Raw genomic sequence first — 13,901 nt, forward strand, 5'->3', positions numbered from 1 at the left:
TATATAATTGTACTTAACAAAATTTAATTATGGGAATCTTAATACAGAATTGTTTGGATAATGAAGATATAAATCATTCATTAGTAATGATACAAGGTAAAATTGAGTGTGTTTTTCACATCAATGACAAAATTACAGTCTTGAATGAAGATAATGGTATCCAGCATTCGTGGCCTGTTAGAGAAAATGTATTTAAAATATATGTTCAGTTACATCTTGGAAATAATAAATTATTGCTAAAATGTAGAAGTTATTTGTTAAACTTTACAATAAATTATGTGCCATTGAAAAATGGTAAAATGTACATTTTATTCTCTGCAGTCAACAATATCTAAAATAAATAAATTAACATAAATTTCACATAAATATATTTAATGAATATAAATATGAGTTTACATTTAGACTTTGTAGAATTTTTTTATGAGTAAGATTATTATTCATATAAGAGTAAATATTTTAATTAATATTGATGTTAAATGATATCAAGAACTGTTGTGTACAGGGTATAGATATAAACATTGCATTAGGTAAAAATCTTACTTCTGCTATATATTAGCTAAATACAAGTGCATGAGAATATAGGTAATCAGTAGTGTGCTGTTTGATGGTTTAGTCACCATGCATTTGTGATCTCTCTTTTCATGGAGCCAAATCTTATTGCAACTCTTATGAAATAAGAGTTTTGTCTCTTTGTCTCTGAATACTTGAAACAGATGAAAAGGGACTAGATCAGGGGTGGCCAACACGAGGCCCGCGGGCCGCATGCGGCCCGTCGGGAGTCATGTTGCGGCCCACGGAGCTAGTTCAAATGAACGTAAATGTTAACTTTATTGTACATATCATCAAAAGAACATTACCTCATGAGTTATTCGTATCATGTATTTTTAAATTATAGCTAAGAGAAATTTGAAATATCTCTCATTTTTGGAAAAATTCATAAATTTTTAGTAAATTTTAAAACATATTAAAGTAGTAAAATTTATCGTAAATAATTCGTTTAAATTTAAGATTTAAGCTTCATCGTTTCGAATTTAATTTTTCGCGTAGAGGGAGCCATGGACACGAAAACAACATTGTCAACGATGCCAAATCTATTAAGATTTTGAAGGAATAAAAGTATTTTATTAAAGAAAATTTAAGAAAATACGACATTACCTTACCTTATTCTGCTTCAGTGTGGTTTATTTAACTCCAATGTTATTTTAAATCCGAGAAAATGGTAAAGAAATAAAAGGCTAGTGGGTTATTAGGTGAAGGTAATTCATGAAAAAAATACTTAAGTTTTTATATGATCTTTAGTTCACAAATCACAGCTATATTTTCATCATTAACAAAATTTAATTATGGGAATCTTAATACAGAATTGTTTGGATAATGAAGATATAAATCATTCATTAGTAATGATACAAGGTAAAATTGAGTGTGTTTTTCACATCAATGACAAAATTACAGTCTTGAATGAAGATAATGGTATCCAGCATTCGTGGCCTGTTAGAGAAAATGTATTTAAAATATATGTTCAGTTACATCTTGGAAATAATAAATTATTGCTAAAATGTAGAAGTTATTTGTTAAACTTTACAATAAATTATGTGCCATTGAAAAATAGAAGAAAGATTCGCTTGGTATATTTAAAATGTAAAGATGGCGATGGAAGATTTCAAGCGCCTCCAAAGGAGGATAATTCTGTAGAGAGTGCATGTAGTCGGATTTCTTTGGCTGCGCAAATGTTACAGATGTTTATGGCAGAAAAATTAAAGGAACATAATTTTCCAAAGAAAACTTTTTGTCTCGAAGAAGACGATAAAAACTGTAAACCTATTTGCCATTTATTTACGAGCGAATTAACTACTCGAGAAGCTCAGAGTTTATCTCAAGAAGAACTGTGGAATTATTTTGCAAAAGAATTAATGATGTCTCCATTAGCTGATAAGAATATTTATAAATTTTTAGCTTTTGCTTCGTTCACATTATACGATAATTCGACTGGCATAATTCCGCAGAATCATAAGGATGTTTTGAAACTGACACGAGGATATGTAGCTCTAGGAGGAGGAGGACTTGCTTTGTTTGGTACAGGTTGCTTGCATACGTGGGCTGCCAGCTTGCAGGAAATAGTGCAAAGATTTACTGATCAGCGTGTGGTTGATAGAAAGAAATATTTGGATGATAGTGGAAATAGGTAGGCTATCGTCATCTAGTATATATAATTAATTTAAAATAAATTATTTTATTTATTTATAGAAAAAGATATTGGGCATGTTATTCTACAGGAATTGGTGCTACATTACATGAATTGGGACATACATTTGATTTAGGCCATTCACCTGATGGAATTATGGGCCACGGGTTCAACAATATAAATAAATTTTTTGCAATGAGTTCTTGGCCGAAGGTAATGTAATGTATAATTTTATAAATATCCATTAAAATTTAACAGGTTTATATATAATTAGCATTATCAATGAAATGTATATTTTAGTTTAAAAGGAGAAGGTCAAATAGCAATTTTGTTCTTGTATATGAAATGTCTCTTTAATCAAAACTTGTTCGGTCAGTCTTCACACAATTCTGTGAGTCAGTCTACTGAACAAGTTTTGGATTAGAGATGTTTCATATACAAGAACCAATAGACAGCAACCATATTATAGTGTGAAGCAATTCTGTTGTTAATTTAAATTCTGTTGAATGAAGATAATGGTATCCAGCATTCGTGGCCTGTTAGAGAAAATGTATTTAAAATATATGTTCAGTTACATCTTGGAAATAATAAATTATTGCTAAAATGTAGAAGTTATTTGTTAAACTTTACAATAAATTATGTGCCATTGAAAAATGGTAAAATGTACATTTTATTCTCTGCAGTCAACAATATCTAAAATAAATAAATTAACATAAATTTCACATAAATATATTTAATGAATATAAATATGAGTTTACATTTAGACTTTGTAGAATTTTTTTATGAGTAAGATTATTATTCATATAAGAGTAAATATTTTAATTAATATTGATGTTAAATGATATCAAGAACTGTTGTGTACAGGGTATAGATATAAACATTGCATTAGGTAAAAATCTTACTTCTGCTATATATTAGCTAAATACAAGTGCATGAGAATATAGGTAATCAGTAGTGTGCTGTTTGATGGTTTAGTCACCATGCATTTGTGATCTCTCTTTTCATGGAGCCAAATCTTATTGCAACTCTTATGAAATAAGAGTTTTGTCTCTTTGTCTCTGAATACTTGAAACAGATGAAAAGGGACTAGATCAGGGGTGGCCAACACGAGGCCCGCGGGCCGCATGCGGCCCGTCGGGAGTCATGTTGCGGCCCACGGAGCTAGGTTAAATGAACGTAAATGTTAACTTTATTGTACATATCACCAAAAGAACATTACGTCATGAGTTATTCATATCATGTATTTTTAAATTATAGCTAAGAGAAATTTGAAATATCTTTCATTTTTGGAAAAATTCATAAATTTTTAGCTATTTCAAATATCCTGCTATATATGTTCTTTGGTCTTCGGCGTTTTCGGGAAGCTTGCAATGCTATCGGGTTCATACTCATAACTACTTTCAGTCCAGCTTGACAAAGTTCCGTGTTATTCTGTAATTTCATTTTATTATCGCTAATGCATCTGGAGAGATTTTGCAATCGACGTTAAAAATACATATTTAACATATTTATAATTACAGGTACAGTTCAAACTACTTTAACCAAGTAGTCTGTCTACCATATCCATTCTATAAGTAAGTAAACCCTAAAACGTTGGAGAAATTCCATCAAGTTGGTTTGGAAAGAGTTCTATGAAACGTATTTGGACAAGAATAAATATCCTGCGTTTTACAAACATGCTCTGTCGATGGTTTCGCTATTTGGTAACACTTATGCGTGTGAACAACTTTTTAGTCGCATGAAGTACATCAAATCACAATTGAGATCACGAATTACTGATGTTCATTTGAAAAACTGTTTGCGTGTAGCGACATCATCAGTGGAGATCAATTTTGATGCGCTTAGTTCTGTAAAACAAAGTCAGATGTCTCACTTTTAAATATTTATAAATTGCCTAATAAATATGTTTGATTCTCGGTTATGTTTTATTTTCTTCAAAAAAATAAATATACCTATTTTTTGTGTTTTTTACATTAAACCAGGCAAGTGTTTGACCACGATCTCACCTACTGGGAAGCGATGATGTGGTTGAAGTTGTAGCACACTTGCTTGTTTACTTTAATTAAAAAAAAATTAGGTGCGTGGCCCGGCAGGAAATATTATTCCTGAAATTGGCCCGCCTTCTGAAAAGGTTGGCCACCCCTGGACTAGATTGTGTCCAAAAAATGAGTGGTATAACCATATGGCATTGCCTCGAGTGCACAAGGCCAAGCAGAGACACTTCTCACAATTTTTCTCATTCATTTTTTGATAAATCAAGATGAATTTGGCTCCTTGAGAATGGGACAGTGATGCATAGTGACTACACTATCAAATAGCTCAATACTGATTACTTATACTCTTGCATACTTATGATATAGCAGAAACAAGATATAATCTGGTGCAACGTTTTTGTCTACAGCCTGTATAATAGAAGCAAAATTAAATTTGTCAAAAATCAATATTAGTTTTGTATTTTTATTGTATATCTATATCTAAAACATAGATATTGGAATAATATATAATATAATATTGTAATATTTGAATAATAATATAATATTGGAATAATTTAATTTTTTTAAAGGGATTTTTTGCAGAACAAGTCACTGTTCAACTAACAACTATTCAAGATGTGTCATGGGCTTACAATAATAGTAATCATAAATTAAATAAAAATGAAAATAATATTTCAGGTAAAATAATATATATATGTTAAAATATTAATATTTAAATTATTAAAATTACTATAATTTTAAAAATAAACAAATTCATATAATAAGTAAATGTAAATTTTGAGTTACAATATGGATTTTATAAAACTTTAGCTTTCAAAAGTTATCATTTACTTTGTATTTTTAGAAAGTTTTTAATATGTTTCCTCCAGTTATAGAAAATATTATTTTCTAAATAATTTTATGGCCATTAATTTTATGAAATGAATGACCTAAATCAAAAATTATATAATTTAAATATCTAGTTGCCAGATTTATCAGACTACATTAGGTTAATAATTGATTAAATTAGTAGCCAAAACATACAAAAGTTGTGTATTTGATGCATTGTATTTTCATTTGTTATATGAAATACAAATATTCACGCTTATGTCTAATGTTACATGAAGTAGTAGTGAAAATACAAATATAAAACAGTCTAGAAAGTACATACAGTTATGATATATGAATTAATTAGATATGATTAATATCTAAGCAGTTTCTTTTAGATATTTCAATCAAAACAAATAAATAGCAAAGTTGTTAATCTAGTTAATATATTAATGATAAAATTGCCATATAAGAAATAATGTTTAAATGCATTAAAAATAATTTAATTATTGAAATTATAAACAATAATTATGTTAATTATAAACAACAAATAACATAATTTTTAAATAACATACACATTTTTAATGACATAGGTTGACTTCCACTAGCTATCTCAGCTTGTCATCCAATAGGATAGAATGCCTTCCTTGAGTATGGTTTTCCTTTGACTTCATATTGCTCAGCATTAAATTTACTGATCTAATCATAGATTGTAGACTTGGATATGGCATTCTTGTCAAACAGTTGTACCATATGATGATAAGATTAAGCTGTTTTCATATGAAATTGGTAATTGCAAAGTACATGTGTGAATTTGGTCATGAGAAAGCATTGGCAAACTTGACATATTGTACTGTAAATCTTCCAATAAATGCAGGCAGTTTAGTTTAGTACAGCTAGCAAAGCTGCAGAGTGTTCTGTATGTGTTGTGAAAACCCTTGATAAATGGTTTTATTACAACAACGGGTGCAACTGAAGTCTATGGTAAATAATATATAAGTGGGTGCATTTTTCTGAATTATCTGTTTCACACTCCATTTTACACAGATCAGTGAAATAGATGTCAATCAGAATGACAGCCAAGAGGTCCTACAGCATTGTATTTACATTGAATACAGTTACGTATGCAAAAGAACACTCCAGAGAAGTAGCAGTGTGAAAATTCAAAAACAAATTAGCAAGTGAGGAGCAAGAATGACACTCTTATGACTATCAAGAATAAGAGTGAAGCAAAGTGGCTGGCAGAAGGAGAGTGCAAGATCAAAGAATTAATAGAAAAGGTTCTGCTGTGGATCCGTAAGCAGTGAGAGAAAAATAACTATCTCCAGACAGATGATAATAGACAAGGCAAGAGAAATGTAGATATAGTAATACCATAATAACTTTATGCTTATGATAGTGCTGTTGTTGTTTAGGAGTGTATTTTTCTATTAATAAAAAGGAAAATTTCTTGTGAATTACGTGCAGTTTTCATTATTTTGGAGTGAGAGTGGATGGGGAAACCTTGGAGGTGGTAGTGGAAAAAAGTTTGAACCACATTTTCCCTTTTTTTTTTTATCACTAGTCACAAAATTCTGCATAATGGAATAGATGCCTGGTCTCCAACAGCAGCTGGATCTCTTATATTTGCCAGAGGCTAAGTATATTGTATCCAATAGGTGCCCAGACATTTATTAGAGGATTTACAGTATTTAAAAAGTTGGTATTGCCACACAGAATATCTTTTCACTTATGATTGGACCAGGGCTGTGGAGTCGGTAAAAAACACTCGACTCTGACTCCAACTCCTGATAATTTTAGTAGGCTGACTATGACTCTGGCAAAATTACCAAGTCATTTTAGGAGGTGGCAGAGGTGCTCATAGGGTTACCCTATTTTGAACTCTGAAAGCAGCCTTGGGCATTTACCCAAATACTTTTATAGTTAGTATTTTTAATATTTAACTTACATTAATTAAATTTTAACAAATATTTAATAAGAGGAGAAAGGGGGTGATAAAATTCTACATCTACATATATCTGACAGCATTTGCACTTCAATTTCACCCTTTCAGAAGAGTTAGTCCAACTAAAAAGTGTGCAATCTAGCTAGCTACTTCAGCCCCTTGTTCAGAAAAGAAAAATATGTACTCTGATCAATTAGTCTGGCTCATTCAGAAAAATAGAGTACTTATTTAGAGCAGGGATAATAAAGGAATGATTCAAAAATATTCAAATTTAATTGGGTCAAAATAATTTAACTACTAAACATAAATACTACAAAGAACACTACATATTTAATAAATTAAATTGATGCATTTTGTATTTAAAATAAATGAATTATAACAAAATACAAAAAAGATTTTAAAAAATTAATAAATATATAATAAATTTTCTTTCATTTAAATAAAAAGACTAAAGTAAATTTAAAATGTGGGAGTTGGAGTCGACACATTTTTTCCGACTCCTCTGGCCAGAAATTCTCCCCAACTCCACAGCCCTGCTTCATAAGCATGTGCTTGTGTGCCTCCATCTACACTCTTCTCTCTTTCCTGAGCTTAAAACTGGGAGTATATGGTGCATCTTCTTTAACTTTTTTAATTGAACAAAATGTGAAATGTACTAATTTCAATATGCTTCACAACTTTACAATTAAAACTATAATTTTATCAGCAATAGGAACTGAGATTATTTTAATCCCTCTTTTTTGGGGAATAGGGAGAAATTCAATAAAACACTAATGAATAGCCCATGCTCAATAATGTAGAATGTAAGCATTGTTTATGGGAATCTGACAGTTCTTTGAGCTATTAGCCAGGATTGCTTTTTAATAGACATCCTGTACAAGAAAATAAAGTGCCTTAATGACAATAAATTTAACAGAAAAATCAGCAAATGTCTGAGTTCTTTCAAACTATGCTGTTTATCATTGGAGATGCTCATGAAAAGAATTTCATTGTCATGGAGATTGATCTATCAAACTATAAGCAAAAATAAAAAATGTTTTCACATATAATATTCTAGAATATAGAAAATGGAATGAAATGTTTTTTTTTTTTTTTTCAAATAATTTAGATAATTACTTGTTTCAAAATGGGCTTACAAAATCTTTGTTTATAAATTTTGTAAAATTTACATAAAATTACAATTTAAAAAATATAAATCATAAAAAGAATATAAACTGTCATAATTCAATTTTATGAAAATTTTAAACATTCAGTAGTAGTATTTTAAAAAGTTTACATTAGGCTTAACATCAACGAAAGAGTAAATCTTTTCATCTATTATTGGTATAATTTCAGATTTCTGAGAATATACAGTATCCTTAAAATCTTTTGCTTTTAAATTGGAAATGAACTATCTTATGATAATAGTTATAGTTGACAATTAAAATAAATTAAATAAGCTTTAATTCAAGTACTTTGTAATGATTGCTATTTATAACAAAAGCTCTTGAATAGTTCAAAGTTGTTTACTTTAATATTATAAACTACAAAATCTATTATGATAAGACATTTAGTTGTAACAATGTGTTAAAAACTGTTTTTCTTCATCTAGTATTTATAAAGTATTGATATAAAAGTTACAAAAAACTTTTACGATATAAGCGTTAAATTAAACACGTATGTCACTAAATTGACGAGCGCTTTCGTCTTCTTCAGGTCATTAGAAGATATAAGAACCTTTTTTTTGAATACAAAATTTTTAAAAAACATTCCAATCTTAATTAACATTTTGGAATAACAGCAACGGTAGAATATAAAAAGATATTTAAATAAAAAGCACGCGCGTTTATACTGCGCATGTGCTAGACGCCTCTATATTGTGGATTTAATTGCGATGTTTTATATAATTGTACAAGCTGATCCACAAAGGGGGCAAATCCAGTGTGGGGGTGTTGCAGGGCCTTAATACGTTGGTGATGAGGGCTTCCCAGATGTATACAAGATTTTTGTTGTTGCAATGTTTTAGTATGACCACATCATCCCACAGAGGGGTATGCTTGCGTTGTAGTACCATTCTGGCGAGTTCTGTGTCATTCTTGCCGTCCCTGATGGAATGTTGATGCTCTAAAATACGGTTAGCTAACATTCTGGTTGTTGCACCAATATAATGGGTGCGACCGCCTAAATCGTACGCTTATATCGTAAAAGTTTTTTGTAATAAATGATTAGCATGCTGTCCATCACTATATTATAATATAAAAGTTGCTTTTTGAAAATTAGATTCTAAAATTATTGTTATTTTGATAAACCAGATTATTAAAAATATATCTTATGACTTGATTTATAAATATACAAGTATATAAAGTACATTGTTTAACACATTGACTACCAACTATAAGTTAACTTGTAGGTGAAGGTTTTTACTAGGACACCTACTACGAATTATTTTGTAGAAAGGTGATCTGGCATACAGTGTGTTATGTAAATATAGTCATAAATATAAGTGCTATTAAATAGTGGACATCTACATGAAGAATAAAAAATAATTTTGGCCTTACAGAATAGAAAAATTCAATTTGAAAGAATAAAAATTAAAAAATGTACACAATAAGATATAGAATAAAATTGTACAAAATTAAGATGGTGTTGTGAGAGCCATTCAGCTGTAACAAGTTGACAGTGAATGTGTTAAGTAATATAGAAATTTCATGATATGTAATTATGGTATCAGTCTATAACTGAAGTTCCATTTTTATGGTACAAAGTCACACATACCTGAAATGACTTTCGCCTTTAAAAAAACTTTATACAGTATAAAGTTCCAAAAGGTATACAGTACTCCACAAAAGTATAGAACAATTCAAAAAATTGATCTTTTGAGGTCAGAACATGCACTAACAGATAGAAATAGATTTTTTTACATGTAATTCAGACTTTAAGAAAGGACAAATTGTAGCTTTGAGAAGCACTGATTTAAGTCATCAGACAGTAACAAACAGCATCAAATGTTCAAAAAAAGGTCATTTAGCATTATTTGTCAAATCCTGCAAATTATGGACCAAAGTGTAGAAGTGGATGTCCTTCAAAGCTTATCTTGCAAGACTACAAATGAATTATTAATGCAGCTTCTAATTCCACAGCATCCACGTGTAAAATTTGGGACAATTTGGGTATATAAGTACATCACGAAACTGTTCGAAGGGTTTTACATGGCAACAACATTGTTTAGTCTCTAATGAGAAGTGTCCTGCTCTTAAGCCTGAGCACAAAGTTGCCCAACTCAATTTTGCTAGAAAAAATATGGCCACTCAATGGAATAAGGTAAGTTTCTTGTTTCATTTAGACTTATTGTGCTAGCACGATAGGTCTAAACGAAATAACTTTTTTGTTGTACAGATAATCTTTTCGGATGAAAACAAATTTAATTTGGATGGGCCAGATGGTTTAGCATTCTCCTGGCATGATTTACAAAAAAAAAGCTCAAGTACTTTCGCAAAGGAACTTCAGTGGTGGGAGTGTTATGGTTTAGAGTGCTTTTCATGCATTGAGAAAATTGGATTTGGCATTTGTTACGTGTTGCATGAACAGTGTCAACTATCAACAAGGTCTGGAGAACAAATTGCTGCCATACAAACATAGATTCAGAAGAATTCCTCTTATTTTTCAACAGGACAACGCATCTATCCATATATCACGACATACAAAACAATGGTTTGAAAATAAAAGGATTGGTCAGTTTGTTCTCCTGATTGCAACCATATAGAAAATATTTGGGGATTTTGGTTGGCCGAATTTATGACCAAAATTGTCAGTATGCTGACGTTGAACACACAAAACAAACAATTGTCACTGCTTGGAACTCCCTTCAGGCATCAATCATAAAAAACCTTGTTGATAGCATGCCAAATTGCATTTTCAATGTTATCAGTAAAGTAGGTGTGCAAATAAATTACTAAATTAAACTATCTTGTAGTATTTAATGCTTTCATCTATTAGTCAATTCTATACTTTTGTGGTGCTTAAAATCAGTTTTTTTTACAATTTCTGCTGTTTGCTGCAACATAGGAAACTATGAGTTTTGACAAATTAAGTTTTCATAAATCCTGAACAATATACAGTAGACCCCCCTATAACGCGTAGATATGTTCCACATTATACGAATTTTACGTTGTAGGAATCCTTAAATACATGAGCCAATCGCAGCCCGACACGTGTGAAGTTTATGGACTACAGCTGTTTGAAAGGTTTCCTTCCATAAAATTAATCAATTCTAGACTAATTCAACTCAACATTTCCAAAACACATATAATTTTTTGGGAATAATCTATATAAACTATGCTATAAACAAAAAATTGTAGGATTACTTACCGAGTGTGCACCGTTCAATGTTGCCATTGCTTAAGCTTGTTTTCGTCGCGGAACAGCTCACCAAACAGCGGCCGCGATTTCTAATAAGTTATTTTTCTGCAAAAAATTCATTGAACTTTGGAGACATTATTAATATAAATAATTTTAATGGCCATTGAATAAGAAATGTTTCTTTCACAAGAAATGTATAAAATTACAGTACTGTATTAGACTTACGGTACCTAATTTACATACTGTACAGATGATAGTAAACTCAACTTACTCTCCTAAACTCTCCGTAGTGTGGTACTGGATGGCAGAAAGTATATATATAATTATAATAAAGTTAAAATAAATTAAGTTAATATATAATTATATATACAGCACCTAATTTATATATACAGTAGATCGTCGTTTATCCGAAAGAATTCCAGTCGGAAAATTTAAATTTTTGCTAGTGCTGTGGTGCTGCAATCTTTGGCTATATCTTGGGCTACTGCAATATTTTTTATGTTTGTATATGTGTTTTAGCTGGCAGCACTGGCCCTTTTGTGTGGCATTTTTCTGAGGACTGTGTGTCATGCTGAATTGAACATTTTTGATACTAGATAACTTCTAAAGTATAAATTTTTTTTGTTTTTATATTTTTCAATATATTTATTTTGTTTGTAAAAAATAAAGAAATAATTTTTAACGATACAATAGCCATGATTATTATTTTAAAAAGTTTACATTAGGCTTAACATCAACGAAAATTCAACACAAAGCGACACGCAACAGAGAAAAATTTCAACACAGGAAGGGTTAATATATTTTTTTCGTACACAATCGGTTATCCGAAAAATAAGTTATCCGAACAACCCCAGTCCCCAATTATTCGGATAAACGACGCTCTACTGTAATACTGTACAGACGATAGTAAACTCAACTTACTCGCCTAAATTCTCTGTAGCGTGTAAGTAGTTTGGCTGCTCTTCTACTATTGGTCCAGATTCGACCAATCCTGTTGCAACACGAGTCGGCGAGGACGTTTTACGAGTCCCTTTTAGTGTTTTTATATGAATACTGTCGCAATTTTATCGCCACATTATAGGAATCTCCGTTATAGGAACCTGCGTTATATGGGGGTCTACTGTATGTAAGGTAGCTACATCATAACGTGTAATTCCTAACCTTTGTATAGTAAATTTGCAGTGGTTCTATACTTTTGTGGAGCACTGTATTTAGATACTTACTACAGTTTGCAGTTTGGCATCACAATTTCTGTAAAAACAAATCACTGTTAGTGGATAAGTTTGATATATAAAAGAATGCCTCAGTGATTTCAAAATTGAAAATACTAAAAAAAAAAAAAAATAGTAATGAATAGAAATGAAATAATTTATTATTGATAAAACTGTCAATATTTTTAAAATTTAATATTTTGTAATAAGTACCAAGCGATCAGAATTAAAGTAGTACTATTCAATGCTGTATACAGAGATTTTTATCACTCCAAATTCAACCAAATCTGGTATGGTGATATTTCAGGCATACAGAAGACATTTCCATAAAAAGAAACTGTCTGAATTAAGCAAACTAACTAATTAATGATAATTATTTTTGTTAACTATTATTTATCATGATTTATATCTTAATATTTCACAAAATGATATGTTATGCCAATTGAAAAATGATGAGATTTAACAATAAGCAAACTTGTGTCTTTACCAGTTATAAGTTTGCTTCTTGTTAAATCTCACCATAATTATATTGCTGTATCTGAAATTGAAATTCTGAGAAAATTATTATTAAAATTTAATATAATTTTTGCTTTTGTAGGTGGCTGAATCCATTAGTTCCTGCTGNAATGCTGAATTTATTAATACAGAAAAAATTTATGTATTAATAATTTCAGCATTTTAAACTACTAAAGTTCAATATCAAAAGCGCTCAACAATTAAATAAAGAGAAACAAAACACCTTTTTTTGCCGAGAAATAAATATAATTGTAAAAAACAAACGTTTTCAGCCCAATCAATAGGCCATCTTCAGGTCGAAAACGAAAATGGAACGTAAGTGTTCCATGATTAGAACATAAAAATTTTAAATCAAAAATGTTCTTTTTTTTACAATATCAGAAGCCCTCAGCAATTAAATAAAGAGAAACAAAACACCTTTTTTTGTCGAGAAATAAATATAATTGTAAAAAACAAACGTTTTCAGCCCAATCAATAGGCCATCTTCAGGTCGTAAACGAAAATAGAACGTAAATGTTCCATGAATAGAACATAAAAATTTTAAATCAAAAATTTTTTTACAAGAGAAAAATAACGGAAGAATATATAAAAATTAAAATAAAACAAAAATAACATAAATCTTCAAATTAATAATTTCTGTCCGAATTTATTAATACAGAAAAAATTTATGTATTAATAATTTCAGCATTTTAAACTACTAAAGTTCAATATCAAAAGCGCTCAACAATTAAATAAAGAGAAACAAAACACCTTTTTTTGCCGAGAAATAAATATAATTGTAAAAAACAAACGTTTTCAGCCCAATCAATAGGCCATCTTCAGGTCGTAAACGAAAATAGAACGTAAATGTTCCATGAATAGAACATAAAAATTTTAAATCAAAAATTTTTTTACAAGAGAAAAATAAC

The 13,901-nt window shown here is 30.0% G+C and overlaps 1 protein-coding gene across 1 annotated transcript in view; it reads left to right on the top strand.

Annotated features, from left to right (window-relative positions):
* Positions 1–1,054: 1,054 nt before the first annotated feature.
* LOC111626436 (putative zinc metalloproteinase YIL108W) overlaps positions 1,055–13,901 on the top strand; it is a 59,374-nt gene continuing 46,527 nt past the window's right edge. The window contains 3 exon segments of the mRNA XM_023369804.1: positions 1,055–2,182; positions 2,245–2,395; positions 4,746–4,853. Coding sequence (XP_023225572.1) covers positions 1,344–2,182; positions 2,245–2,395; positions 4,746–4,853 — 1,098 coding nt within the window. The 5' untranslated portion in view covers positions 1,055–1,343.

This window comes from Centruroides sculpturatus, unplaced genomic scaffold (assembly GCF_000671375.1).
Source record: "Centruroides sculpturatus isolate CEXI.00-Female unplaced genomic scaffold, Cexi_2.0 scaffold111, whole genome shotgun sequence".
NCBI classification, from domain to species: domain Eukaryota; kingdom Metazoa; phylum Arthropoda; class Arachnida; order Scorpiones; family Buthidae; genus Centruroides; species Centruroides sculpturatus.